General features: G+C 54.6%; 3 protein-coding genes and 1 non-coding gene across 6 annotated transcripts; 3 read left to right on the top strand and 1 right to left on the bottom strand.

Moving 5' to 3' along the window:
• The first annotated feature begins 1,113 nt into the window (after window positions 1-1,113).
• MRPL38 (mitochondrial ribosomal protein L38) lies at window positions 1,114-6,108 on the top strand. The gene is made up of 9 exons (XM_059997907.1): window positions 1,114-1,243; window positions 1,360-1,539; window positions 2,876-3,010; window positions 3,090-3,298; window positions 3,847-3,919; window positions 4,090-4,135; window positions 5,042-5,200; window positions 5,390-5,526; window positions 5,749-6,108. The coding sequence occupies exons 1-9, from the start codon at window positions 1,177-1,179 to the stop codon at window positions 5,883-5,885; spliced, it is 1,143 nt and encodes a 380-aa protein (XP_059853890.1). The 5' UTR covers window positions 1,114-1,176; the 3' UTR covers window positions 5,886-6,108.
• Window positions 6,109-6,228: 120 nt separating this feature from the next.
• TRIM65 (tripartite motif containing 65) lies at window positions 6,229-12,669 on the top strand. 2 transcript variants are annotated; one of them, XM_059997905.1, is made up of 6 exons: window positions 6,229-8,042; window positions 9,271-9,366; window positions 9,613-9,846; window positions 9,930-10,104; window positions 10,242-10,307; window positions 10,830-12,669. In XM_059997905.1, the coding sequence occupies exons 1-6, from the start codon at window positions 7,449-7,451 to the stop codon at window positions 11,402-11,404; spliced, it is 1,740 nt and encodes a 579-aa protein (XP_059853888.1). In that variant the 5' UTR covers window positions 6,229-7,448; the 3' UTR covers window positions 11,405-12,669. The 2 variants fall into 2 exon arrangements, with proteins under 2 accessions (XP_059853888.1, XP_059853889.1); XM_059997906.1 differs by lacking the exon at window positions 10,242-10,307.
• A 659-nt stretch (window positions 12,670-13,328) lies between these two features.
• Window positions 13,329-13,400, bottom strand: TRNAA-UGC (transfer RNA alanine (anticodon UGC)). The gene has a single exon. It is a non-coding gene; the product is annotated as a tRNA-Ala (tRNA).
• Window positions 13,401-20,815: 7,415 nt separating this feature from the next.
• TRIM47 (tripartite motif containing 47) lies at window positions 20,816-25,597 on the top strand. Of its 2 annotated transcripts, none has more exons than XM_059998208.1 (6): window positions 20,816-21,866; window positions 22,897-22,992; window positions 23,264-23,494; window positions 23,669-23,867; window positions 24,313-24,384; window positions 24,659-25,597. In XM_059998208.1, the coding sequence occupies exons 1-6, from the start codon at window positions 20,856-20,858 to the stop codon at window positions 25,297-25,299; spliced, it is 2,250 nt and encodes a 749-aa protein (XP_059854191.1). In that variant the 5' UTR covers window positions 20,816-20,855; the 3' UTR covers window positions 25,300-25,597. The 2 variants fall into 2 exon arrangements, with proteins under 2 accessions (XP_059854191.1, XP_059854190.1); XM_059998207.1 differs by having other exon boundaries at window positions 24,310-24,384.
• Window positions 25,598-27,391: the final 1,794 nt, after the last annotated feature.

Raw genomic sequence — 27,391 nt, 5'->3', positions numbered from 1 at the left:
GTGGTCCAGTGGTTAAGACTTCGCCTTCCAATGCAGGGGGTGCAGGTTCCATCCCTGGTCAGGGAGCTAAGATCCCAAATGCCTTGCAGTCAAAAACCAAAACATAAAACAGAAGCAATATTGTAACAAATTCAATAAAGACTTTAAAAGTGGTCCATATTAAAAAAAAAATGTCAAAAAATTATGATTAACCCCAGCTTCCTTTTTCCTCCCCTAAAAAACCCCCCACAAAACAAAACTCAAAGACCAAGTTGGGGTGGATCTGCGGTTTGTCTCCCACTCCCTTGCGTGGTGTCCTGCAATAAATCTACTCTGCTGCAAATCCAGTGTCAAGAGTCTGGCTTTCTGCATCACAGGCACAAGAGCCCTTTGCTGGGTTACAGAAGGTTGGTGTCACAGAAGCTTGAATTCCAGGACAGAGGGACCAGAGCATAAGCGGGTCCAGATCACCAGGGGTACCAAGTTTCATCTTGTTAGAACTGAATCCCAAGAACAACACAACCCTGAAAAGGTTTAGGCAAAGGCAAAAACTTGGAGGTGATCAAAAGCTAACACACATCCCACAGTTAAGTGCTTTACATATGTTAATTAACATTTAATCCTTCCAACAATCCTATGAGGTAAGCACTATTACTACGTGCTTTTTTTTCCCAAATGAGGAAACTGCAAGGGCGACAGCAAGGTCACAATCTGGAATCTGAACCCAAGTAGGAGGACTCCTGAATCCCTGCTCGCAACCCCTTCCCCTGCCCGTGCTGCCGGGGGTGCTCAGGATGCCGCCTTCAGGGACTGGGTGACCCCTGAGAGAGAGCAGCACCCAGAGCCCCGCAAAGAGCCTACCTCGTTGAGCCGAGGTGGCTGCGGGCCCGGCCGACCGTCCCCAGTCTGTGCCGCCCCCTGGTGGCTGGACGCGGGAAGGGGTCCGGACCGCTCGCAGCTCCGCCTCGCCGTTCACCGGTCACTTCCGGAACCAGGGCGCCCGAGGTCCGCAGCCACCTCCCGGAGGGAGGAGCTCGCGGATCCCAGGAAGTAAGACTCCTGGGCTAGGAGGGGGCGTGGCTCCTATGATGCTGGGGCGGGGCCTGAGGGCGGGGCTTCCGCCGTGCGCTCAGGCGCTGCTGCGGCCGCCTCTTTCGGGTCTTAGGAGCCGCGGCGGCGACGGCGGCTTGGGGGAAGATGGCGGCGACCTGGTGGCGAGTCGCGCTGTACGGGAGTCGGAGGTGGCGGGGCTTCAGCACCTCAGGTGAGGGCTCTTGGAGGTCTCCGTATAGCCGAACCCTGGGGATCGAGACAGCTCCCGCCCCCGACCTCCGTGGGGCCGGGCCGGTGCCGGCCTGACGTCCCGCTCTCTGCCCGCAGCCGCCCTGAGCCGCCGGACCGCTCCTCTGGGGCCGATGCCCAACGAGGTCATCGACGTGAGCAACCTGGAGCGGCTGAAGAAGTACCGCAGCTTCGACCGCTACCGGCGCCGGGCGGAGCAGGAGGCGCGGGACCCGCACTGGTGGCGGACCTACCGGGAGCATTTCGGAGAGGAGTCGGGTGCGGGGCGACCGGAGCTGGGCGGTGACCCCGCCGCCTTGGGACTCGGGGGCGCCCCGCCGGCGTCCTCCCCGAGCTTGGGGGAGGGGGCCTGCCAGCGGTCCCGTGCGCACCGGTGGCGATTTAGTCCCACCAGGATTTTTCACACCTTTCGGTCCCCCTACTTTGGAACATTCCCTTCTCTCATTATTAGAGTTCCACCTTGGATATTTCTACACCTAAAGCCCTTTCCTGACCAGCTCCCCACGGCCCAGTTCCGGGTTAGAACGCCCCTCTCTGCTCCTACAATACTGTTCATGTAGCCTTGGCCACACCGTATCCTGACTCTTTTCGCAGCCTCCCTCCCAGTTTATGAGCTCCCTAAGGGTGGGGATCCTGCCTGTCTTGACCACCATTGGATCCTTGCACCCGCACAGTGCTTGGCACGTAGGTGTGCAATACTTTGCTGAATTAAATTGAAAGCCCTGGGCAAGGTGACTCAGGGACCCTGCTCCTGAGAGACTGACTACACTTAAGGAGTTTGTTCTTTGGAAAGCGTTTATAAAGGCATTTTAATGATGGTTAAGGGCACACGTGTGGAATCTTACTTAAACCCAAGTCAATCTCTTGGGAGTGACTTCCCTGAGGTTCAGTTTCCTCAACTATAAAATAAAAAGATTGTGTCTGTGTCACAAGATCGTTGTGAGGATTAAAGGATACGGTTAATCGGAATTCTTAGACTAAAATCACTCTTGATGTGGGCTCAGTGTCTGTTTCTTATTGTCATAGTCTAATGTAAATGGGAAAGGGTGCTGGATTGAAAGTTTTCTAGGGTCTTGCTCCTCAGAGTGTGTTCTGGGAACAGCAGCATGGGCATTACCTAGGAGCTTGTTAGGAATGCAGAGTCTCAGGCCCCACGCTAACTGCTGATTCAGAATCTGAATTTAAACAAGTTTCCCAGGTGACTTGTGTGGTTTTGTGCATTAAGTGTGAGACGTGCTTCTTTCCTTCTAGCTTCAGCTCTGAATTCTGCCAGGTACACAGGTGCGAGTCCATGGCCAGCTGTGAACAGGCTTGAAGGTGACCCCAACTATAATTGGGATGGCCATCCGCCTCGATTTCCCATGACCGAGACAGATGATGTAACCTGGTTTAGGGATCAGTCTCAGGTTGTATCCAATTTGCTTAGCAACTGGACCCTGTTCATGTCTGTGAAGCTGGCTACACAGTATATTTTAGTTTTGTGAATTAAAGGGTAAGCTTTAGCAGCAGAGCTTGCCCAGTGAAAGGAAAGGTATGGACAGGCAGCTTAACCAAGACCTGATCCTACTTTCTCTAACACCCCTTCCCTCCCCAGATCCCAAAGACAAGATTGACATTGGGTTGCCTGCACCTAAGGTCTGCCGGACCCAACAGCTGTTGGAGCGGAAGCGGGTCCTCCAGGCACTGCGGGCCAATGTGGAGGAGGAACGGGCCGCTCGCCTCCGCACAGGTAAGCCTTCCCAGGGGAGAGGGTCCTGGGTGTGTCCCTGCCCTGACCCTGCATCCCAGCTGGCATCATTCCTTCCCAGCACGCATCCCACTGGAGGCAGTGAGGGCTGAGTGGGAGAGGACCTGTGGCCCCTACCACAAGCAGCGTCTGGCTGAACACTACGGCCTCTATCGAGACCTGTTCCACGGGGCCACCTTCGTGCCCCGAGTCCCCCTGCATGTGGCCTACGCTATAGGCGAGGACGACTTGGTGCCTGTGTACTACGGCAATGAGGTCACTCCAACTGAGGTAACTGCTGGCCTGTGCCCCTCCCCGCCCTGTGTACACAGACATATCCCACCATGGGGCCGCAGACAACAACTCCTTTTTGAAAGCATTTATAGAGGCAGTTTTTATGGTGGTTAAGGACACAAGCACGGCATCTGTGTAGACTGATCTGGGGTCTTCTTGTTCTCTGTCTCCTCTTTTTGATTTCCTGATAAACAACACCGTGATACAGTAATTACAAAGAAGAGGATGTAAAGTGAAAGGAAAAGAAGTCCCATCTTGGCATACTGCTGTGACTGACCCTCTGTCTTCAGAGTGCCCTCCTAGCCCCTGGTCCTTGGCCTTCTTGTGGTTCAGATCTCGAGATAGTCAACTCTGTAGAGTTCTATAAGTCTATAAGTCTCTGTTTGCCCACCTGCCTCTCAAGGGGCTGTCATGGGCATTTGTTTCAGAATAGACTCTTCTTTCTCCAAGGTTTCTCAGGCTCCTGACCTCCAGAACGAAGGTCTGTTTAGAACAGCTTGTCCATCCCTGATGGGGTGACAGCTCCATCGTTCTTTCCCCACCAGGCTGCCCAGGCCCCGGAGGTGACCTATAAGGCAGGCGAGGGCTCCATGTGGACACTGCTGCTCACCAACTTGGGTAGGTGTCTGGGGCTCACTGGGACTCCTGCCTCCTTCACCTCCCGGGAGCCAGGGCCCTGGGGAGCTGGGGGAGGGGCCAGATGGAAAGCTCCAGCCCCAGCTCCTTCCCAGGGAGGAGGTGGGAAGGGGCGGCAGTTCCCGCAGTCAGTGGGGTGTGTTTATGTGCAGATGGACACCTGCTGGAACCGGATGCTGAGTATTTGCACTGGCTGGTGTGAGTACCTGGGGTAGGGGAATGGGTCAGAAGCGTTCCAGGAGGCCCTGGCACCCTGGAAAGATCTGCACCTGAATTTTAGTCGTGGCTCCACCATGGACTAACCACCATCTCCCATCCCTGGAGGTGGTTCGTCACGTCTGCTTCCTGAGGGTGTCAGGGGCCCTGTGATCCAGTGGCTGAAGACAGGTGCAGAAGGAAAGCAGGCAGCAGTGGGCCTTGGCCTCTCCCACAGGCCTCCTGGTCTCCCTGAACTCCTTTCCTTACCTGTAAAACGAGGATGATGCCACCACGTGCCTTAGCCACCCTGAGGGGCTCTGTGACAATCAAATGGGAAAGGAGTCCAGGAGAGGCCTCTGGTACCTGTGGGCTGCCTCTTGTTTTCTCGGTGGCCTTTGGTTCTGAGCACCAGGCCAAGGGGAGGAGGTCAGGCATTTTTATTCAACTGCAGTTACCAGCCTGTGTAACAGGACCCTCTGGGGAGTTGTACCTGGGGCAGGTACAGCGGCCATCCCAGTGCCAGGCTGGGCAAACACTCCCTGACAAACCTAGAGGCTTTGGGAAACCGGGAGAGAAACAGCCCAAGGTCGCATGGCTCTCCCGCGTGCACGGCTGTGGCATCCCCACAGCTCCCCAGGGCCAGTAAACAGGCTGCTTGACGTAGCTCTCATCTTGACAGTTCCTGGGGCCCTTGTCGGCCTCTGAGCCCCTACTGTTCCCTCCACAAGTTTGCCGTCCATCCGAGGGTTTACAGAGCTCTACTTCCTACTTGATTGTACAGTAGAGATCATTTTAGGGTCTCTCTTCCCGGGGAGGTATATCAGTCTCTAGGGAGCACACGGGTGGGGATGTTCCTGCTGCCACCTCCCGCGAGTGGTAATTAACAGATGCTTTTTCTCCCACCAGAACCAACATCCCAGGCAACAGGGTGGCTGAAGGACAGGAGACGTGTCCCTACCTGCCCCCCTTCCCTGCCCGAGGCTCCGGCTTCCACCGCTTTGCCTTTCTGCTCTTCAAGCAGGACAAGCCAATCGACTTCTCTGGGGACACCCGGCCCTCACCCTGGTAATCTGTGCCCCTCCCCCACACACAGCTACCCCCAGCCTCAGGCCAGCTTCCCAGCAGTGGTCAGTCTTTCTCAGTTCTCTCTCGTAACTTGAGCTGTGCTAGGCAGACCCTAAGGAGCTTCTCAGCATTGCCTGTGGGGCTCTGGTGCCCCCTTCCCCACTCTCTAATGCTCCGCTCTTCCTCCAGCTACCAGCTTGCCCAGCGGACCTTCCACACTTTTGATTTCTACAAGAAACACCAAGATGCCATGACTCCAGCTGGCCTGGCCTTCTTCCAGTGCCGCTGGGATGACTCGGTCACCCACATCTTCCACCAGCTCCTGGGTAAGGACAGAGTGGGCTGGAGGAGGGGGCGGCTGGCCTGAGCTCACAGACCTCTCCTGACTTGCCAGGAGGAGCGCCTGTCAGGAGAGGGCCACCAGCAGGCGTGCCACTCCTGGGGTGGGCTGGCTGGGTGGTGCCAGCCTGGGCAGTCCCACCTGGCAGACGCGAGAGGGGCTCAGGCCAGCAGCAGTCCACACACACGCCCCTTCACTCTTCTTGCAGACATGCGAGAGCCTGTGTTTGAGTTTATGCGGCCGCCCCCTTATCACCCTAAGCAGAAGCGCTTCCCCCACCGGCAGCCCCTGCGCTACCTGGACCGGTACAGAGACAGTCACGAACCCACCTATGGCATCTACTGAGTGGCTGGAGTGCCACCCCCCTCAGAGAGTGGACTGGGCCTCTCAGGCCACCCTGTCAGGCTCCGCAGGCGGGAGCAATAGAGACACAGTGCCAAGGGGGGCAAGCATTGGGGTTCTCCGGCCTGCCTGAGGCAGCCCCTCTGCTGCCCTCCCAGCAGGCCCAGGGCTTGGAAGTGAAGAAGGCTGGGGAGTTGGGGGTATGAATATATTGATTTTTGCTGTAGCTGGTCTGGGTCTGTGTTCTGGGAGCAGCCAGAATGCCGCCTGGTGGGACTCTTGCTTTATGGGTGGGAAGAAGGCTGCCTCCCACCCCAGGAGGTGACCCCTCACCTCTGTTTCCTGAGGGTGTCAGAGGCCCTGCGATCCACTGGCTGAAGACGGGTGCAGAAAAAAAGCAGGCAGGGGATCCTGGCTGCTCCCACAGGCCTCTTGAAAGAAATTTGCCAGCCCTGGGCATTGGCCCCTTGCCGGCTGTTCACAGGCTCCTGGCCTCCAGATGCTTTGAATAAGAAGCCTTGTCAGGTGGGGCAAAGGCAGGTCTCAGAGATCTCTGGGCACGCCCCCTGCTCAGGACCCGGAAAGCTCCCGAGTGCTTGCTGGATGGTTAGGGTATTTCTCCTCTCTAAAGGCAGAGACTGCCTAGTAGCCAGTCAGGAGATCAATGCACCTTTTCCAGCAAGAGAAACTTCACATACTGTCACCCAGAAGACAATACACTTGCTGCATCAAAGGGAGAGGATGCCCCGCCTCAAAATTAGGCCAGCTCCTTTGGAAAGAAAGAGTTAACCCTCCTCCAACTCACGCTGGCCCAGCACACACTGCCCCCAGGGCAGGTGGGTTAGCAGTCAGGATCCTTCTGTGCTCAGCTGCAAGGGAACCACCTCTCTAAAAAGTGAGGTTCCAGAACAGTTGGGACCTGCAGACAAGGAACTCTCCCCAGCAGAGGGCTGACACCAAGAGGGGATTCCAAGTGCAGGTTAAGCGTGCTTTAGTTTCCATTAAAGGGGGTAGGAAGGAACCAGTTTTTTGGTCTCTGTCTCTTGGTAACCAGAAATTTCCACCTCACTGTTTGCTTTAAAAGAACCGAAATTAGGCATAACCTAGAGAAGGGAGACACCCTAATCCGGCAAGTGCCTGAAATTCAGCTCAAGGAAAAAGTGCAGCAGGGCCCCTCGGGTCAGGAGAGAGCATTTAATGAGCACTAGCTGTGTGCCCCATGCTCATTGCCAGGCATTCCCATGTGCGGTCCTGTTCCATTTAATCGCCCAAACCCCTGGGAGGTAGATAACAACAGCCCTTGTTGTTGTTAGTAGTATTTGCATGAGATTTTCAGATTAGGGGCTCAGAAGAGGTTCTGGTGGTGGCCCTCAGCCAGGAGGAGGCCAGGAGGCCCGACGGGTTTCCCAAGCCTCTTGTGTCCAGATTCCCTGCACGGGAGCTGCTGGACTGAGGATCTAGGGAAGCAGGATGGAGGTCCCAGAGAGAGCTGGACCCCAACTCTCAGTTTCGGGTGGTAAAAGGCAGGCAGGGGTGGCTCGGAGTTGACAGGGGCCGAGCACCGGAATGGGAAGCCAATCCCGCAGCCGTCGGTGCAGGGTGGAGCGAGCGCACTGGGAGTGGCGGCTGGTCGGGGCGGAAGAAGGGCTGTCAAGTTCGTCTTCCCAGGCGAGTCCTGGCTCCGCCCGCCGCACCCACACCCGGGCGCCGGCGGTCCCTTTAAGAGGCCCCGGCCTTCCGCCCGTGCGTCTGGGGCCGGCCGCCGCCGCCATGGCCGCGCCGTGGCTGGAGGACAGGCTGACCTGTGCCATCTGCCTGGGGCTCTACCGGGACCCGGTGACGCTGTTCTGCGGCCACAACTTCTGCAGGGCCTGTATCCAGGACTGGTTGGGCCGCAGCGAGAAGGTGTGCCCCGAGTGCCGGGAGCCCTTCCCCGACAGCGCCGAGCTGCGCCGCAACGTGGCTCTGAGCGGCGTGCTGGAGGATCTGCGCGTCCGGCCGGCGCCCGACCCCGGCCCCGGCGCGTGCTGCCCCCGGCACGGGAGGCCGCTCGAGCTTTTCTGCCGCACCGAGGGCCTCTGCGTGTGCAGCGTGTGCACCGTGCGCGAGTGTCGCCTCCACGAGCGGACGCTGCTGGACGCCGAGCGCCGAGAGCGCGAGGTGACCCTCGGGGGACCCCGCCCTGCTCTCTGCGCCCGGGCGGGGCTGGCAGCTTCAGCAGCTTCGCTTGGTCCTGTTTTTATTCTGGTTTGAAAGGAGGTGGTGGTCAGAAAACAGATGCTTGGAATAGAGATGTTAGAGCTGGTGACGGGTCCAGGGTGAAGTAACAGGGGTGAGTGGCTGAGATGGAATGAGGAGGTCAAGGAGCCCAGAGCCAGAATGTGGAGGATAATCCCTGTGGCTGCTGAAGGCACAGAGTAAGGACAGGGTGTTACTGCTTGTGGGACCAAAGACCTTGCACTAAGCATCGAAGTTTGCAGTGGAGGGCAGCAACAGGGAGAGAGGGAGGAACAGGTGGTACAGCCCGCGGCAGATGCACTGCAGGAGCTAGAATTTGGCTAGGGAGAGGGGAAGTGACGCTGGGGTGTGAGGGGCTGGATGTGTGCCTTTGGGGGAGAGTCAGGGTGAACCAGAAAAGTCTGCCCTGCCCCCTCCTACATTCAGCATGTTTTACCGTGCCGGAGGCGGTGAGGCCTGAACAGAGGCACAGGTGTTGCACTTAGGAAGACCTGATTACTTTGACCAAGTTGTCAACTTCTCTGACCTGTGAATCGGGGATAATACCAGTCTTTCCATCAAAGTGTTGCTGGGACAAGAAGAATCAAGACAGGCTCTTGACCTGGTACAGGGAACCAAATCCTAGCAGATGCGCAGTCCTGAACTACGAGAGTATAGCATTTTGATCCTCGAGGAGACCAGACAGGTCACAACCAAATAGGGGTGCCCCCTTCCCCCTCATGTCCAAAGCTGGGCCTGAGGACTGGCCAGGCATTTGGAAGAACCCAACTTACACCTGCGGTGCACTGCCCACCTGTCAAAAAACTTTGGTGCTTTGGGTCGTCGCCCCTTCCCCTCAAGGCCGCGTAAGCTCCCATTTATTGACTGAGGGTTGTGGGGGGCTGCTCCGCCCCAGGTTGCTCGTCTTCAGCCCAAGGCCTCTGCACCACCCTGCTCCGGGTGGGGAAGGGGCCTTGTCCAGGCCTCCCTGGGACTCTGACCCAATTCTCCCGGGGCACACACCAAGGCTGATGCTCTGCGTGCTGGCCTCACCTGGGGTGGCATGAGGAGGGGATGCCCAGCATCTGCAGGTGTTTTGACTGGCTGAGGGGGGAACTTCACAGCCGATCCTGGACCCCTCTTGTTACTTGTCCCCCGGTGGGCACCACAGGCCCAGCTGAGAGCCACACTGGAGGTCACCCAGCAGCAGGCCACCCAGGCTGAGAGCCAGCTACAGGAGCTGCAGCAGCGAAGCAGCCAGATCCAGGTATGAGGCCTGTCTGCTCCACGCCCCCCACGTCCTCATGCCGTGTCCTTCGAGCAGCCACTGGCCGGTCCCTGGGACACCGGGCAGTAGGTGTAAGCTGCCTTGAAAATGCCTCCTGGCAGCAGGAAAGGAAGGGCTGAACAGGGGGAGAGATTCCAGGGACCATGGCTCCCCACATTCCCACCCCTCAGGCCAGCGGGCAGCCCAGGGACTTTGCTGCCCTCGACTTCTCCTGTGCCCACCCAGAGCTCAGCCTGCACCCTGACCTCCGTGATCTCTGGCAAGTTCAACCGCCTGCTGCAGGCCCTGGACATGCAGCGGGACTTGGCCCTGAGGAACATCGAGGTGGCCAAGACACAGGCGCTGGAACAGGCCCGGGACGAGAAACAGCGACTGCAGGGCCACCTGGAGGCCTTGTCTTGCTGTGACCACAGGATTCGCAACCTCCTGGAGCAGTTGGACGACCGGACCTTCCTCCAGGTACCAGGCCTTGGGGCGGCAGGGTGGGGACCCGGGTGCCTGCCCTCGTGCCCCGGCTCACTGCAGCTGTCCCCGGGGCTCAGGAATCACAGCTCCTGGCGCCCCCAGGCCCGCTTGGGCCACTGACTCTCCCGCACTGGGACGAAGATCAGCAGCTGGGTGGCCTGAAGGAGTCCCTGAGCCAGCTGTGTGCCCTCCTCCTGGAAGAGGGGGGCCACCCCGGAGCACCAGCCGAGGCTGCTGACTTTGGCTCCATGGGTAAGGCTGACCCCAGATCTCTCTCCACCCCTCTGGGCCCAGCTGTCCTTCCCACTGGGGTGGTAATGGAGTGAGGGCCCAGCCCCCCATGAGCTCCCCTCCAGGTCACTCCCCTAAAGCACTGCTTTGCCCCCTAGAGGCCCCAGGTCCCCCGGCACCAGTCGCGAGCCTCGTCTGTCCACTGAGGAGGAAACTCTGGCAGAGTAAGAAGGCCCATCGGATGTGTGTGTGCACCTGTGTGAGCGTGTGCGTGTGAGTGCGTTGTGTGTACACGTGGGTCTGTGCGTGTGCACGGCACGTGCTATGACTGTTCTGTACAGGAAGTCTGTTTCCCTCCCCTCCCTGGGGCTAGCCTCGCCCCTCTGCACACCTGTTGCAGGATGCACACCTCTTACACGTGCAGCCAGTGTAGTGTTTAAGGAGATTCTGGGCACACAAATCTGGGATTGATCACAGTTCTTCCACTTTACGAAGTTAGGTGACCTTTCTGAACCTCCGTTTTCTCATCTGTGAAACGAGGCTGACGGAAGGTTCCACCTCAGGGGTTGCATGGAGGGTCGGATGCTGAGATGATGTCCACGTTAGCTCAGCTTGCAGTCGCCCCGGCAGATGTCTGGCGATCCGCCCGTGGACCTTCAGTTGCTGTCTCTCCCCTCTGGGGACAGGATGGTGGCCAGGCACAGGCACCCTTGCCCGCTCACCTTCCGTCCATCTCTGCCCAACAGATTATCGCAACCTGACCTTCGACCCCATCAGCGCCAACCGTCACTTCTACCTGTCTCAGCAGGACCGGCAGGTAAAGCACTGTCGCAAGCCCCGGGGCCCAGATGGGCCAGGCAGCTTCGAGCTCTGGCAAGTGCAGTGTGCCCAGAGCTTCCAGGCCGGGCAGCACTACTGGGAGGTACGTGTGTCCAACCACTCGGTGACGCTGGGCGTTGCCTACTCAGAACTAACGAGGCGCAAGCTGGGGCCTCACACGGACAACATCGGCCGTGGGCCCAGCTCCTGGGGGCTCTGCATTCAGGAGGACAGCACCCAGGCCTGGCACAACGGGGAGGCCCGGCGCCTCCCGGGGGTATCAGGGCGGCTCCTGGGCATGGATTTGGACCTGACCTCTGGCTGCCTCACCTTCTACAGCCTGGAGCCCGAGACCCAACACTTGTATACCTTTCATGCCATCTTCTCCCGGCCCCTCCACCCCGTTTTCTGGCTCCTCGAGGGTAGGACCCTGACCCTGTGCCATCGGCCCGAGGCCAAGCTCCCTCCAGGGCTCCAGGAAGAGGCCTCAGGGCTCAGCTGAGGAAGGCACAGGATGGAGCTCAGGGTCAGGACCAGGTGCCACCAGGCCTGTGGGCCCAAGAACTGCCCCAGCCCCTGGCCTGGGGGCCTGAGGCCACAGCTCTAACGGGACCAGTTGGTGGCCAGAAGACCGAGTCAGGACCAGGCTGGGCCACTTGGAGAGAGAGGTGGGTGGAGCCTCCAAACTGGAGTTTACTTTTCCAGCCTCTCTGAACGGGACAGGGGCTAAAGGAAGTAAAATGGGAGCCCAGTTCTAGGCACTGCCTGGACCTCAGAGGCTAGTGCAGTGCCCAGGGCTCCTGGTCCTTCAGGAGAGCAAGTGTGGTGCGGGACACACCACAGGGTGGGACAGACAAAATCATACATGCAACAGCCCCAGAGGAAAAAACGATTCCTAGAGGAAATCTTGGGAAAATTGATATTTACCTTTTCCTTCCTCATCTTTATCTCTTTTCTTTTTGTTATTTTCCTTAACATTTCGTATAGTTTGGTCTTTTTTTCTTTTACTTTGTACATCCTTGTGATCGTATTCTATAAACAATTGTGTTTTCTGCGTGTTTTACTTAACAAGCATTTCTCACATTGTTAAAAACTTTTCTCTGAATGACTACAGTATAGACAGTCATTCTAATGACAAAGACAAATTCTAATCAGAATTTGTTTACCCATTATTGGACATTCAAAACGTTTTATTTGAGGGCTCTAAAAATATGGCCATGATGACTGTTTTTGAACAGGAAGCTTTGGCCATATTTATTGTTACGTACGTAGGCTACATTTCCTAAAGAGGAATTGCTCAACAGAGAAACAATGAACACTTGAAGATTTTTTATTTTTATACAAAGGACCAAAATAAAGAAACCTTGAGTCAGGCCAGCTAGTGCCACTGCCCCCCCCATCCCACCAGGCAAGTTGTTGTGGCAGAGCCTCAGCTGCCGTCTTCCCCACCTTATCCCCAGGGGGGTGTGGGGATTAAGCACAGTCATTCGTGTAGGTGCCAGCACACTGCCAACTCCTTTTATTTTGGTTTTTGCTCTTTGGAACATGTTTCCGCGAAGATCCTTGTACATGTTTTTGCTTGTGTTTCTGGAAGTGAGGGTGCTGGGCCATAGGGGAGCAGTAGTTTTGTACTTGAAATGTTCCACTTCTTGATCTGGGTGGTGGTTCCAAGGGTGTTTGCTTTGTAACTTTTCCCACTGCACACACATGTTTTATATACTCACGTGTAAGTATCTGACAATAAAAGTTTTATTAAAGGATAACACATACTCCAAAAGTTACAAAATATTTTTATATAAAGTGTACCTCCCTCCCCACATGGTAACCTGGCCTCGGCCGCTGCCACAGTCGCAGACTCCATCTTGTGGCCTCACTCCTCAGCCGTTTGGCTCTCTGTTCAAGGGCAGGGCCAGGCCTCTGATTGGTGCAGCCTGGGCAAGGAGCTTCCAGTAAGATTCCTAAGGTGGGGAGGTCCCCAAACACGGGAAGGAGGTTGTGACACTGGGCAGCCCAACAGTGTGACAGCTGGGTTAACAGCAGGAGCTGAAAGGCCAGGCAGGGCAGGATGCAGGACTGAGCTGGCCAGGTAGCCATCATCACTGGCTGTCCCGGCGCACAGATTCTAACTGTCCCTCTTGATCCCAGAGCCCCAGCACCCGACACAAGTGTCCAGCCAGCCGAGCCCATGTTCTGAAAGGGGCAGAGAAAGGAAGAACAGCCCCCTTTCTGCTTCCATGGTGGGGAGTGCCTTGGGTCATTTATTCCGTGGATTTACTTTTTTATTGGGTTGTTAGTCCTTTCCGTGTTGTCCTGTGGGAAGGTTCTATATTGTGATCATTAACCTTTGTTTACATACAACACTACTGCCATTTTTCTTTTTTTTTTTTTTTTTTTTTTTTTTTGCCGTGATGCTTGTGGGATCTTAGTTCCCCAACTGGGGATTGAACCTGGGCCCCAGCAGTGCAAGTGCTGAGTCCTAACCACTGGACCACCAGGGAAGTCCGTATTTTTATAGAGTGCTATGGAGAAGTGCTTCCCAAGTAGGTCTGGAGGCAAGCATTGACAAATCTCCTGGACAGCTACTTCAGATTAAATTCGCTGGGTCCTCCTGATTCTAACAGGACTCTCTGCCTCCTCTCCAGGAAAAATGCCTTGGTGTAGAGGGAGAAAGAAGCATGGGCTTTGGGGTGTAACTTTTATAAAGAGGACACATTTGATGAGCCTAGGGGTGTTTCCAGCATCTCTGCCCCACTCCTCACGGTTTCTGGGTGTCTTGTGAGGCAGAATCAGCAGGGTGGGCACAGGGACAGAAAAAGAGCAGGGGAGGGTGGGAGAGATTTTAAAAGACAGGGGCCTCTGGGCGAGTGGAGTTGGAGGGAGTTGGATTGGAGGCCAGAGAGGGGAGTGGTAAAGAGAATAAGAGGCTGCTCTTGCCCAGGCAGTAAGGGATGGAAGGGAGCAGCGTGGTGACAGTAGGAAATGTGGCTTCAAGTAACAAGGGGCTGGCAGCTAGAAGACAATGGAGCCAGGCCATTGAGACTCTGAGGGGGAAAGATTTCCATTTAGAATTCCATACACGGGACTTCCCTGATGGTCCAGTGGTTGAGAATCTGCCTTCCAATGCAGGGGACACGGGTTCAATCCCTCGTCGGGGAACTAAGATCCCACATGCCACGGGGCAACTAAGCCCACGCACCACAACTGCTGAGCCCACATGCTCTGGAGCCCGCACGCCACAACCAAAGATCCCGCATGCCACAAGAAAGACCTGACGCAGCCATAAATAAATAAATAAATAAACGTTAGAATTCCACACGCAGCCAAACTGTCAATCATGGGCAAAGCCTGAACCAAGACATTTGCAGACACTTACGCATCCGTTCCCAGGAAGCCCCCAGAGCACCCACTTTTCAAAAATGAAAGAAAGCAATGAAGGGAAAGGGAGACCTGGGATCCAAGCAACGGGGAGCTCAACACAAAGGAGAAGCGATAAAGAATCAAAATTTCCAGAAATACGAGCACAGACATTCACGTATTCAAGGCTTATAAGCACGTGCTTTAGCGACGAGGAGGTAAGTGCTGGAAGAGACGGTTAAGAGTTGAACCTGGTTGTCCACGGGAGCAAGAATCTGGAGGAGGTAGGACATGGGACTGCCAGTTTTTGTTATAAGCCTGATTAAATTGTTTAGTTTTTAGATACTCCTAAATATAGTACTTTGAAATAAACAAGTGTTTTAAAGCACGTCAATAGCATAAAGAAGAAGTGCTACTGTGGGACATGGCTTGGATCCCATTTCCATTTTTTTTCAGAGATGCAAGCAAAGCTAGGCGTGGCTTGCTAAGTACTATCATTTGCTCAACTGCTTTTGCTTGTTTGTTTTTGTTTCTGTTTGACTTTTTTGTTGTTTTTTTTTGGTAAGCAGTACTGCAGCCAGACAAGGTCATTTATGACATGAGGTTTAGGATTACTTTCAGGTTGCGCCTTCTGGGTTTAAATTCCACCTCCTCCACAGGACTAGTTATGTGACCTCTGGCAAGATACGTAACCTATTGGAATTCTATTTCCCCTCCTTCGTGACAGTCCTGGCAAGGGCAGAGTGAGATGCAGGCATGAGCAGAGTGTCAGTTGCCCTTTCCCCTTAAGAGCCAAGTCATTTCAAGAATAATGAATATATTGGGCAACTTAAAGCTATCGTAATGGAAATGAAGTGTCAAAATGCAGCCACCCTGGCAAATCACATCTCCAAGCTTTCCTGAGGGAGCACATCTTCTTGAACAGGCTGTGGGGTGGGGAGCAGAGGGCTGGCTGGGCCTCATCCCTGAGCACCCCCAAACCTGAGTGGCACCCTTCTTTCCCCTCCAGAACCAGGCGGGTCTGTGGTCTCAGCAAGCCCAGGCATCCTCGCTGCCAGGCTGCCGGGCAGGGTGGCGCTGATGCCTGAGCCTCTGAACTGTTGCTGGGTCTCGGCAAACAAGGGACCGTCCAGATCAAGTGCTCCTTGTGGAAACCAACTTATGGAACTCATTACCCGCCTTCCTGCGAAACTAGGCACACCCAGCCTGGGTCCCTCTGCTGCTCTGCCCAGAAGATCTTTTCCCACCCTAGTTTCTGCATGCCTGAGCCCTAGCAGTCTGTGAAAGCCCAGCTCAAATGCTACTTCCTCCATGCAGGCCTTCATGGTTTCCTGCCCTCCCCCCACTTCCCACAAATCCCCCAGGAGTGGATCCCACCTCTCTTAATACGTAATAGATCTTAGTTTTCTTCTCTCTTTCCAGGAGACTCTGCATAGCATCTTTCTAAATTAGACTTTTTTTTTTTCTTGGCCGTGCTGCAGATCTTAGCTCCCCAACCAGGGATTGAACCTAGGCCATGGCAATGAAACTGCCACGTCCTAACCACTGGACTGCCAGGGAATTCTCCCTAAATTAGACATTTTTAACCCGGGGTCTTAGGGGGGAAATCCTCTTTATTTTCACTGTCCTCTAACAGATACTTAGCATTTCTATTACAAATGGAGAAAACACACTGCAGTGATACTAGCAACAGCTGTGACTTGTCACCAATAGAAATTACAGATTTTTTCAAAAAATACCTAGAGACAAATTACAACGAAAATACGATAATCCAAAACCTATGGGATGCAACAAAAGCAGTTCTAGGAGGGAACTTTATAGCAATACAAGCCTACCTCAAGTAACAAGAAAAATCTCAAATAAACAATCTAAACTTACACCTAAAGGAACTAGAGAAAGAAGAACAAACAAAACCCAAAGTTAGCAGAAGGAAAGAAATCATAAAGATCAGAGCAGAAATAAATGAAATAGAAACAAAGAAAACAATAGCAAAGATCAATAAACCTAAAAGCTGGTTCTTTGAGAAGATAAACAAAATTGAAAAACCATTAGCCAGACTCATCAAGGAAAAGAGGGAGAGGACTCAAATAAATAAAATTAGAAATGAAAAAGGAGAAGTTACAACAGACACTGCAGAAATACAAAGCATCATAAGAGACTACTACAAGCAACTCTATGCCAGTAAAATGGACAACCTGGAAGAAATGGACAAATTCTTAGAAAGGTATAACCTTCCAAGACTGAACAGGAAGAAATAGAAAATATGAACAGACCAATCACAAGTAATTAAATTGAAACTGTGATTAAAAATCTTCCAACAAACAAAAAGTCCAGGACCAGATGGCTTCACAGGTGAATTCTATCAAACATTTAGAGAAGAGCTAACAGCTATCCTTCTCAAACTCTTCCAAAAAATTGCAGAGGAAGGAACACTCCCAAACTCATTCTATGAGGCCACCATCACCCTGATACCAAAACCAGACAAAGATACTACAAAAAAAGAAAATTACGGGCTTCCCTGGTGGCGCAGTGGTTGAGAGTCTGCCTGCCAATGCAGGGGACATGGGTTCGTGCCCCGGTCTGGGAAGATCCCACATGCCACGGAGTGGGGCCCGTGAGCCAAGGCCGCTGAACCTGTGCGTCCAGAGCCTGTGCTCCGCAACAGGAGAGGCCACAACAGTGAGAGGCCTGCGTACCGCAAAAAAAAAAAAAAGAAAATTACAGACCAATATCATTGATGAATATAGATGCAAAAATCCTCAACAAAATACTAGCAAACGGAATCCAACAACACTTTAAAAGGATTATACACCATGATAAAGTGGGATTTATCCCAGGGATGCAAGGATTCTTCAATATATGCAAATCAATCAATGTGATACACCATATTAACAAATTGAAGAAGAAAAACCATATGATCATCTCAATAGATGCAGAAAAAGCTTTTGACAAAATTCAACACCCATTTATGATAAAAACTCTCCAGAAAGTGGGCATAGAGGGAAACTACCTCAACATAATAAAGGCCATATATGACAAACCCACAGCAAACATCATTCTCAGTGGTGAAAAACTGAAAGCATTTCCTCTCAGATCAGGAACAAGACAAGGATGTCCACTCTCACCACTATTATTCAACATAGTTTTGGAAGTCCTAGCCACAGCAATCAGAGAAGAAAAAGAAATAAAAGGAATACAAATTGGAAAAGAAGAAGTAAAACAGTCACTGTTTGCAGATGACATGATACTATACATAGAGAATCCTAAAGATGCTACCAGAAAACTACTAGAGCTAATCAATGAATTTGGTAAAGTTGCAGGATACAAAATGAATGTACAGAAATCTCTTGCATTCCTATACACTAATGATGAAAAATCTGAAAGAGAAATTAAGGAAACACTCCCATTTACCATTGCAACAAAAAGAATGAAATACCTAGGAATAAACCTACCTAGGGAGACAAAAGACCTGTATGCAGAAAACTATAAGACACTGATGAAAGAAATTAAAGATGATACCAACAGATGGAGAGATATACCATGCTCTTGGATTGGAAGAAACAATATTGTGAAAATGACTATACTACCCAAAGCAATCTACAAACTCAATGCAATCCCTATCAAATTACAAATGGCATTTTTTATGGAACTAGAACACAAAATCTTAGAATTTGTATGGAGACACAAAAGACCCCGAATAGCCAAAGCAGTCTTGAGGGAAAAAAACGGAGGTGGAGGAATCAGACTCCCTGACTTCAGACTATACTACAAAGCTACAGTAATCAAGACAATATGGTACTGGCACAAAAACAGAAATATAGATCAATGGAACAGGATAGAAAGCCCAGAGATAAACCCACACACCTATGGTGAACTAATCTATGACAAAGGAGGCAAGGATTTACAATGGAGAAAAGACAGTCTCTTCAATACGTGGTGCTGGGAAAACTGGACAACTACATGTAAAAGAATGAAATTAGAACACTCCCTAACACCATACACAAAAATAAACTCCAAATGGATTCGAGACCTAAATGTAAGACCAGACACTATAAAACTCTTAGAGGAAAACATAGGAAGAACATTCTTTGACATAAATCACAGCAAGATCTTTTTTGATCCACCTCCTAGAGTAATGGAAATAAAAACAAAAATAAACAAATGGGACCTAATGAAAACTTCAAAGCTTTTGCACAGCAAAGGAAACCATAAACAAGACGAAAAGACAACCCTCAGAATGGGAGAAAATATTTGCAAATGAATCAACAGACAAAGGATTAATCTCCAAAATATATAAACAGCTCATGCAGCTCAATATTAAAGAAACAAACAACCCAATCCAAAAATGGGCAGAAGACCTAAATAGACACTTCTCCAAAGAAGACATACAGATGGCCAAGAAGTACATGAAAAGCTGCTCAACATCACTAATTATTAGAGAAATGCAAATCAAAACTACAATGAGGTATCACCTCACACCAGTTAGAATGGGCATCGTCAGAAAATCTACAAACAACAAATGTTGGAGAGGGTGTGGAGAAAAGGGAACCCTCTTGCACTGTTGGTGGGAATGTAAATTGATACAGCCACTATGGAGGTTCCTTAAAAAACTAAAAATAGAATTACCATATGATCCAGCAATCCCACTACTGGGCATATATACCCAGAGAAAACCATAATTCAAAACGACACATGCATCCCAATGTTCATTGCAGCACTATTTACAATAGCCAGGTCATGGAAGCAACCTAAATGCCCATCGACAGGAGAATGGATAAAGAAGATGTGGTACATATGTACAATGGAATATTACTCAGCCATAAAAAGGAACGAAATTGAGTCATTTGTTGAGACGTGGGTGGATCTAGAGACTGTCATACAGAGTGAAGTAAGTCAGAAAGAGAAAAACAAATATCGTATATTAACGCATGTTTGTGGAACCTAGGAAAATGGTACAGATGAACCGGTTTGCAGGGCAGAAATTGAGACACAGATGTAGAGAACAAACGTATGGACACCAAGGGGGGAAGTGGCGGGGGGTGGGGATGAATTGGGAGATTGGATTGACATGTATACACTAATATGCGTAAAATAGATAACTAATAAGAACCTTCTGCATAAAAACTAAATAAAATTAAATTTAAAAATTAAAAAAAAACTTACAGATTTTTCATTGCACATTACAGAGGTGACAGAGAACTTGAAATATGTTTACATTCATCACTATTTCAAAAATACAGTAATTCTTAGGCCTCCATCAGATCTTGTTATTTGTTCTTGTGTTAAAGAAACACATATATTACTTTATCACAAATTTCTTTCTTTACATTTTGAACCTGTATTTCAATGTAATTGGTTGCCATGGAATCTTCTGCATTTTGTTTTGTGCATTGAAAAGCATTATTCTGGAAAGGCTTCTGAGACTACACCAGGCTTCAAGAGGGCCCCCTGGCAGAGCAAGAAAGGCTAATCCCCACCTCTAGGTGGATCAATCCTCTCCACCACTTTATTCCTTCCACTTTGGCCTCTCATCAGCAGGAAGTCTGCATGCCTGGGGGTAGGAAGCATTGCCCCAATTAGCTATATTCCATAATTTATTCAAATTGCCTTAGTTTCCCCCTAACATCCTTTTTCTCTCTCAGGAACACGTCCAGAATACACATTACATATAGTTATCATGTCTCCTTGGGCTTCTCTTGGCTGTGACAATTTTTCAGACTTTCCCTGCTTTTGTTTGATGACCTTGACAGTTTCAAGGGGTTCTGGTCAGGTGCTGTGTAGTCTGTGTCTTATTGGGATTTGTCTAAAGTTTTAGTCATAATTAGAGTGGGATTATGGACTTCTGGGTAGGAAGACCACATCATATCAAGGGTACTTACTGCCGACATGACTTATCACTGTTGACGTTGACCTTGATGTGGTTTTCATCAGGTTTCTCCATTGTAAAGTTACTCTTCTGCTCCCTTTGGAAGAAAGTCACTATGCACCGTCTATACTTAAGGAGTGGGAAGCCATTCTCCACCTTGGAGTATTTACCAAAACTTTTTGGAATTCCTCTGAATGGGAAATTTGTCTATTCTCCCTCATTTATTTATTTATCCAGTCATTTATTTACACCAGCATGAACTCATGGATGTTTATTTTATACTTTGGGTTACAACCCAATGCTACTTTTGTTATTTTGTTGCCATTCTATTTTTTTAAATTTAACATTATCGAGGTATAGTTTACGTATAATAAAATGCACCATTTTGAGTGCATAGTTGAAGGAGTCTCAGCAAACGCCTCCACTTGGGGAACCCACATCCCTAGCCCCAGGCACACCACATGAGTGTCGGTGGACCGTAACTGAATTCCCAGGACGTTGGACCTGGAGGATATCAACTTCCCATTTCAAGTTTAGAGAAGCCCAAGTTTCCCAACCCGGGTTAAACAGGGGCAAAAACATGCGCATATCAGCAGTTTCCCCCCACCCCCGCCTTCAGCAGCTCAGCAACTTTGCTTAAAGGTGCTGCGGAGGGGTCTGGAGTGCAAAGGTGCCTGCGGAACACAGTGGGGTCACCCAGCCCCTCCTGGCTGGCCACGGGGTGGGGGAGTTTATGGGGGGTCATGGAGGAGTGAACTCCTTCCCTGGTTTCAGCGTGTCCCCCGCATTGCCTTCTCAGCTCTCTGCCCTCTCTCTCTCACAGCCCTTTCGTCCAGGAACCCTTAGGGGTCAGACGGGGCCCAGAGGCCACTCCGCGCTGTCCGGGCTGGGGCTGGGTGTCAGGGCCGGCGGGCGGGCCTGTGGCGCTGGGGGGCGGTCCGAGCCGGGCGGCGGGCGGGGGCCGGATCCTTGGCCTCGGTCCCAGGGGCGGCGCCGCATCGCGAACAGTCCGGGTCCCTCCCAGACGGGAGCAGCACAGGCGGTGCCTCGCGACCGAGGAGCCATGGACGGCAGCGGCCCCTTCAGCTGCCCCATCTGCCTGGAGTCGCTCCGGGAGCCAGTGACGCTGCCCTGCGGCCACAACTTCTGCCTCGCCTGCCTGGGCGCGCTTTGGCCGCACCGCGGCGCGGGTGGCGCCGGCGGGCCGGGAGGCACGGCCCGCTGCCCGCTGTGCCAGGAGCCCTTCCCCGACGGCCTGCAGCTCCGCAAGAACCACACGCTGTCTGAGTTGCTGCAGCTCCGCCAGGGCTCCGGCCCGGGGCCCGGCCCCGGCCCGGCCCGGGCCCCCGAGCCGGTGGCGCCCAGTGCGCCGCCCAGTGCGTCGCCCAGCGCCCCGGAGCCGTCGGCTCCGTGTGCGCCGGAGCCGTGGCCGGCGGGCGAAGAGCCGGTGCGCTGCGACGCGTGCCCCGAGGGCGCCGCCCTACCCGCCGCGCTCTCCTGCCTCTCCTGCTTCGCCTCCTTCTGCCCCGCGCACCTAGGCCCGCACGAGCGCAGCCCCGCGCTGCGCGGACACCGCCTGGTGCCGCCGCTGCGCCGGCTGGAGGAGAGCCTGTGCCCGCGCCACCTGCGGCCGCTCGAGCGCTACTGCCGCGCGGAGCGAGTGTGCCTGTGTGAGGCCTGTGCCGCCCAGGAGCACCGGGGCCACGAACTCGTGTCGCTGGAGCAGGAGCGCGCGCTCCAGGAGGTGGGGCGCGGGCGCGGAGGGCGGGCGGGCGACGGGCCTCGCGTGGCGGCCGAGGGCCGGGGACCCCTCACCCTCATCCTTAATTCCCTCCTCTAATCTGAGGATTTTTGCGGTCCCTTCCAGCCCTGACGGCCTCCTCTCGCTGTGGGACATTGCGCTCGGGACAAGAATGGGGGTTGGAGGGACCCAGTGAGAACTCGAAAAAGATGGGCGGGCTGGGGGCCTGAGGCTGGAGCGGGGCCCTTGGGGGTTTAAACAGCCGGGAACCGGGTTAGGCCCACGTGGTCCCAGGCGGCTGATTTCCGCCGCGCAGCTGCTGCGCCGGCCGGCCGAGCTCCTGCAGATCCCCGTTTGCCTGGGCTGAGGGTTTGGATGGGTGTGGCAGGCGAAAGGAGTGCTGCAGAGCGTGGTCCGAGCACACAGACCGCTCTGTCCAGCTGTTCCGGGGGCCGTGGCGGGAGCATGTACATGCTGCCTGGCCGGTTACCTCCGCCCCCAGTTTCCTTTGGCCCCCAGCCCGGTCTTGGCGCCTCTGCCTTGGGATTTTCCGTCTCTCCTGCCTGGCGTGGTGACTCATAAGACCCAGGGGATTTGCCCGGAATCCCTATTTTTCAGGCCTGGGCTGGGGGCACAGACTCTTTGGGGACAATGATGCCCGGGACAGCTGAATGCCATCTTGTGCAGGGCCCCCTCCTCACTCTCTTTCTCTGCCTCTTCCCCGCTGAAGGAAGTTCTCAAATGCATGTGAGCAACACTGAGGACGGTAGATGGCCCTCTACTTGCACACCAGTCAAAGCGGGGAGGCAGACAACCCACAGCTGGCCAGCCTGCCCTCTCCCTGGGCATTCGGGAATGGCACCAGCCTGGGCTTGAGGCACCTCTGGCATATCATGGCCACTCCCAGTCCCACCTACACCCAGATACCACTCCCTCCCAGGTCAGCCCTCTCCTCCCCCCTTGGTGAGACCTGGGACCCCAGTGCAGGGTTGTGACCTCTGCCAGACCCCATACTCAAGGGTGTCATTCACAGGCCGAGCAGCCCAAAGTCCTGAGCGCTGTGGAGGACCGCATGGACGAGCTGGGCGCGGGCATCGCACAGTCCCGGCGCACGGTGGCCCTCATCAAGGTCCGATCCCATCCTAACCCCCGCCCCCGTTCACTCCTGCAGTATCCTCCTGGCAGTGTGAGCTTTCAGCATGGTACCGTCCACTCTAAAGAAGCCCACGCTCAAGGCATTGCCCGGCTCCAGTGAGCACGAGTGTCTCCCCTGACCTGACATAGATCCAGGGCAGCTGGGGCTGGTGCTTCTGTCCCCCCGAGAGGACAGGGGGGGAAAGTGGGGTATGGGAAGTGATGTTCTTTGCCTTCATCACCGCCACCTCTGTCCTCCTGTGCAGAGTGCAGCCGTGGCAGAGCGGGAAAGGGTGAGCCGGCTGTTTGCCGAGGCCGCAGCCGTCCTGCAGGGGTTTCAGGCAGAGGTGCTGTCCTTCATCGACGAGGGGGAGGCGACCATGCTGGGCCGCTCCCAGGGCGACCTGCGGCGGCAGGAGGGACAGCGCAGCCGGCTCAGCCGGGCCCGCCGCAACCTCGGTCAGGTCCCTGAAGCCGACTCGGTCAGCTTCCTGCAGGTGAGGGCAGCTCTGCAGGCCAGAGAGGACGTGGAAGGGGGTAGGCGGGAAGCGGAGGGAGAAGGCAGCGGGTGCCTGGGCTTCAGGGCTGTGCCAGCCCCTGGCGGCGCCGTGTCACCCCAGCCAGGAGGAGCTGTGGCCAGCAGGGCCTTAATGGGCGTTTGTCTGGTACAGGAGCTCCTGGAGCTTAGGCTGGCCCTGGAGGAGGGGTGCGGCCCTGGGCCCGGGCCCCCAGGGGAGCTCAGCTTCACCAAGTCATCCCAGGCCGTGCAGGTGGTACGAGATGGCCTGGCTTCAGCCTGCACCAGCCAGTGGGAGCAGCTGCAGGGGCTGGGCAGCGACGAGGATGGGCTGCAGAAGCCAGGCACGGAAGGTGGGTGCCCCCCGCAAGTGACTCATCCTTCCCCAGACTCCCCGCACGGGCCCCCAGGCCTGGTGCCCGTTCAGGAGTGGAGGATGGAAACTGCCAGGCTCAGGGTGGGACCCAAAATCCTGCCGATGGCTGGAGCACAAGTCAGCCCCTTTGGCCACAGCCCAGGGGGCAGAGCAGGCCTCTCCTAGACCACCCTCTAGCTTCAGAAGGGCTGAGGCCCAGGGAGGAAGTGGAGCGGGGGCAGAGCCCGAGGACCAGGCATGTGTGTGAACACAGTGTACCATATTTGGGGGTGTGCCTGTCCCCAGGTGGCCTGGGGTGCTGGGAGGAAGGGGGAGGAGGGGAAGTTCAGTCATAGGTTCGGTGGGGGCGGTCACCTTGCACAGCGGCCCAGCCACGGGCAGCTGGGGAGACCCCCTCTGCACTGTCTCTTCTTCTGCAGCAGATGCTGAGTCCCAGGACCCCGAAAGCGCCAACAGCCTGGAGAGTGAGGCTCCCAGGGATTACTTCCTCAAGTGTAAGTCGACACCTGGGCTCGCCCCACTGCTCATAAGGGGCCCTCCCAAGGCTTCTGGGCTGGGCCCTGGCGCATGAGGTCTTCGATTCCTGTCCCTCATTCATGCAGTGAACTAGGTTAGCTCATGGGGTGCTCCCCAGGGTGGCCTGCTTGCAGAGGGCCAGTTGCAGAGGAGGGGAGAGGCTGTGTTTGGGGAGGTGGGCCCCTAGGGGAGGGACTGTCCCACCTGACCTTGGACCTGAGCCCTGCATCTCTCTCTGTTCCGTGGGAGCAGTTGCGTACATCGTGGACCTGGACAGCGACACGGCAGACAAGTTCCTGCAGCTGTTTGGAACCAAGGGTGTGAAGAGGGTGCTGTGTCCCATCAACTACCCCGAGTCGCCCACCCGCTTCACCCACTGCGAGCAGGTGCTGGGCGAGGGCGCCCTGGACCGGGGCACCTACTACTGGGAGGTGGAGATCATTGAGGGCTGGGTCAGCGTGGGAGTCATGGCTGAAGACTTCTCCCCGCAAGAACCCTACGACCGGGGCCGGCTTGGACGCAATGCTCACTCCTGCTGCCTGCAGTGGAACGGACGCAGCTTCTCCGTCTGGTTCCACGGGCTGGAGTTGCTCCTGCCCCACCCCTTCTCGCCCACCGTCGGGATCTGCCTGGAATATGCTGACCGAACCCTGGCCTTCTATGCCGTGCGGGATGGCAAGATGAGCCTTCTGCGGAGGCTGAAGACCTCCCGGGCCCGCCGGAGCGGCACCCCAGCCTCCCCGGTTGACCCCTTCCAGAGCCGCCTGGACAGCCACTTTGCGGGGCTCTTCACACACAGGCTCAAGCCCGCCTTCTTCCTGGAGAGCGTGGATGCCCATCTGCAGATCGGGCCCCTCAAGAAGTCCTGCATATCCGTGCTGAAGAGGAGGTGATGCAGGGGGCACGGGGCCTCCTCCCGCTGCGGTCGCAGCTCCTGGGAAGCTTGCTTCTCTGCACCCCTGCTTTGCCCCAGGGAAGACACCGGCCTTGGAGTCCCACACATTCCCCAGGCTTCTCATTCCTAGAGGCCTCCACCTTCCATATACAAGGCCTTCCACCTCTCAGGGAGGAGGCTCCCCAGACCCTGTCCCCCTGCAGGCCTTGTTTCTGGGAGAAGGGTTACCCCGACCCCTCCTCTCCCAGGTTCTTGGGACAGTGCCTGGCACATCGTAGGTGCTCAATAAACAATTGTCGAATGAATGACTCCCTTTTCTACCCTTCTCTCCACCCACCAAGGATTCCCAATACTTCTCATCTTTCAAGAGCAGGTCTTGAAAGGCAGGACAAGGGAACAAGCCCCTAGTCCCAGATTCCTATTGGGAGGGAGAACCCTGGCCCAGGAAGAGGAGGCTGAAATGGGGTGCCTACCCTTCGGGGCACACCTGCTTCCTGGTTCTGGACAGGGAGAGGTAGAGGTGGCTTCTCCCGGAGGGGTCCAGCCCCACAGTCATTCTGGCTGCCCGAGTGTTTGCTCCGGACAGCCTGGTTCCCACCCACTGTTTTCATCCTTGATACCACAGCCTCGTTCTGGACCTGCCTAATGGTGTTTGTGCCCAGGAGTAAATACAGACGTCACATCCCCCAAGAGCAGGGCGTAACTCCTGGGCATGGGCAAGAACGTTTGAGACCTAGAGCTTCTTTCATACACATACCTTCTCAGCCCCTGAGAGATGTGGTTGAACTGACCTCCGGGTGCGGCTGGAGCGGAGAACGTCTACGCTAAAATGACCTGTGTCCTCCTTTGGAAGCTGCCTCCCATCTCCGCACCAGCTGTGCGGCTGGAACGGTGCTTCGCCTCCATGCGGGGGGAGACCCTGGGCCCTGGGCCCCAGCAGAACCTCCATCTCTCTCCCAAGAAGGCCCAGTGCCCCTGCTGCTCCAGAACCCCCATCCTAGCTTGGGATGCCCGAGTTCTGCTTTCAAGGCGAAGCCTTGCTCCCTGAGGCTACGAGGTGAGTGTGTTCCCAGGCCAGCCCCCTCCTCCTGGGGTTGTCTGTGACTCAGGTGCACCCCAGGGAGGGCCATGCCTGGAGAGCAGAGGCAGGCAGAGAGCCCAAGGTCGGGTGGGACAATGGGTGAATTATGCAGCCAGACGGCAAGGCCATACAAGTCCTGCCCTGGCTGCCTCACCAGCTAAAAATAACCCCTCCCACAGAGCCTGCTGGTGCCCCAGAAGCCAGGATGTTGTTTTTCCGGGCGGGGCCTGCTGGCTTCTGGGGCTCTGTGTTCTCAACACGGTTTCCTTGACAGCCAAGGGCCCCAGCTCCCGGGGCCTGGGGCGGATGGGGGAGGCTGCTCCTGTTGCTGTCACAACGTGGACCAATGGGAGCCTCCCACCTTTCCCAGAGCCCCTCCCACCCCCCACCCTGGCACGCCCCACCCCACACACTCCCCTTACAGAGAACCCTCGGGTCCCTGATCCTGCAGGGTCTGGCATGTCACGGAACGTGAGTTAGATGGACATGGCCCCTGCACAGGACTGGCGCTTCCTGGTTGGAATTCGGGCCTGACTAGTCAAGTCTGCAGCCACAAAGGCCCTGCCACTTGCAGACTGACTGCTAGCTTCCAAAGACTCATGGAACCTTGTGCATCTTTTTTTTTTTTTTTTTTTTTTTTGGCTGCGTTGGGTCTTCGTTGCTTCACGCGGGCTTTCTCTAGTTGCGGCGAGCGGGGGCTATTCTTCCTTGCAGTGTGCAGGCTTCTCATTGCAGTGGCTTCTCTTGTTGCGGAGCACGGGCTCTAGGCACGTGGGCTGCAGTAGTTGTGGCATGTGGGCTCAGTAGTTGTGGCTCACAGGCTCTAGAACTCAGGCTCAGTAATTGTGGTACACGGGCTTAGTTGCTCCGAGGCATGTGGGATCTTCCCAGACCAGGGCTCGAACCTGTGTCCTCTGCATTGGCAGGCAGATCCTTAACCACTGCGCCACCAGGGAAGTCCCGAACCTTATGCATCCTAATCCTACTTCCCAGTGTTAACAGATTTACA

The sequence above is a fragment of the Delphinus delphis genome, chromosome 19 (assembly GCF_949987515.2).
Source record: "Delphinus delphis chromosome 19, mDelDel1.2, whole genome shotgun sequence".
In the NCBI taxonomy this organism is placed as follows: Eukaryota; Metazoa; Chordata; class Mammalia; order Artiodactyla; family Delphinidae; genus Delphinus; species Delphinus delphis.
The sequence above is the reverse complement of the archived record's forward strand: the minus strand, read 5'-3'. Positions and strand labels throughout refer to the sequence as shown.

Excerpts from the sequence above, each read along its gene's own strand:
- MRPL38 (XM_059997907.1), top strand. The coding sequence starts at position 1,177 with ATGGCGGCGACCTGGTGGCGAGTCGCGCTGTACGGGAGTCGGAGGTGG. Across the intron at positions 3,011-3,089 it reads GGCCGCTCGCCTCCGCACAG|CACGCATCCCACTGGAGGCA; the intron begins GTAAGCCTTCCC and ends ATTCCTTCCCAG. Across the intron at positions 4,136-5,041 it reads GAGTATTTGCACTGGCTGGT|AACCAACATCCCAGGCAACA; the intron begins GTGAGTACCTGG and ends TTCTCCCACCAG.
- TRIM65 (XM_059997905.1), top strand. The coding sequence starts at position 7,449 with ATGGGAAGCCAATCCCGCAGCCGTCGGTGCAGGGTGGAGCGAGCGCAC. Across the intron at positions 9,847-9,929 it reads ACGACCGGACCTTCCTCCAG|GAATCACAGCTCCTGGCGCC; the intron begins GTACCAGGCCTT and ends CCCGGGGCTCAG. Across the intron at positions 10,308-10,829 it reads GAGGAGGAAACTCTGGCAGA|ATTATCGCAACCTGACCTTC; the intron begins GTAAGAAGGCCC and ends TCTGCCCAACAG.
- TRIM47 (XM_059998207.1), top strand. The coding sequence starts at position 20,856 with ATGGGGGGTCATGGAGGAGTGAACTCCTTCCCTGGTTTCAGCGTGTCC. Across the intron at positions 21,867-22,896 it reads AGGAGCGCGCGCTCCAGGAG|GCCGAGCAGCCCAAAGTCCT; the intron begins GTGGGGCGCGGG and ends TGTCATTCACAG. Across the intron at positions 23,868-24,309 it reads GCAGAAGCCAGGCACGGAAG|CAGATGCTGAGTCCCAGGAC; the intron begins GTGGGTGCCCCC and ends CTTCTTCTGCAG.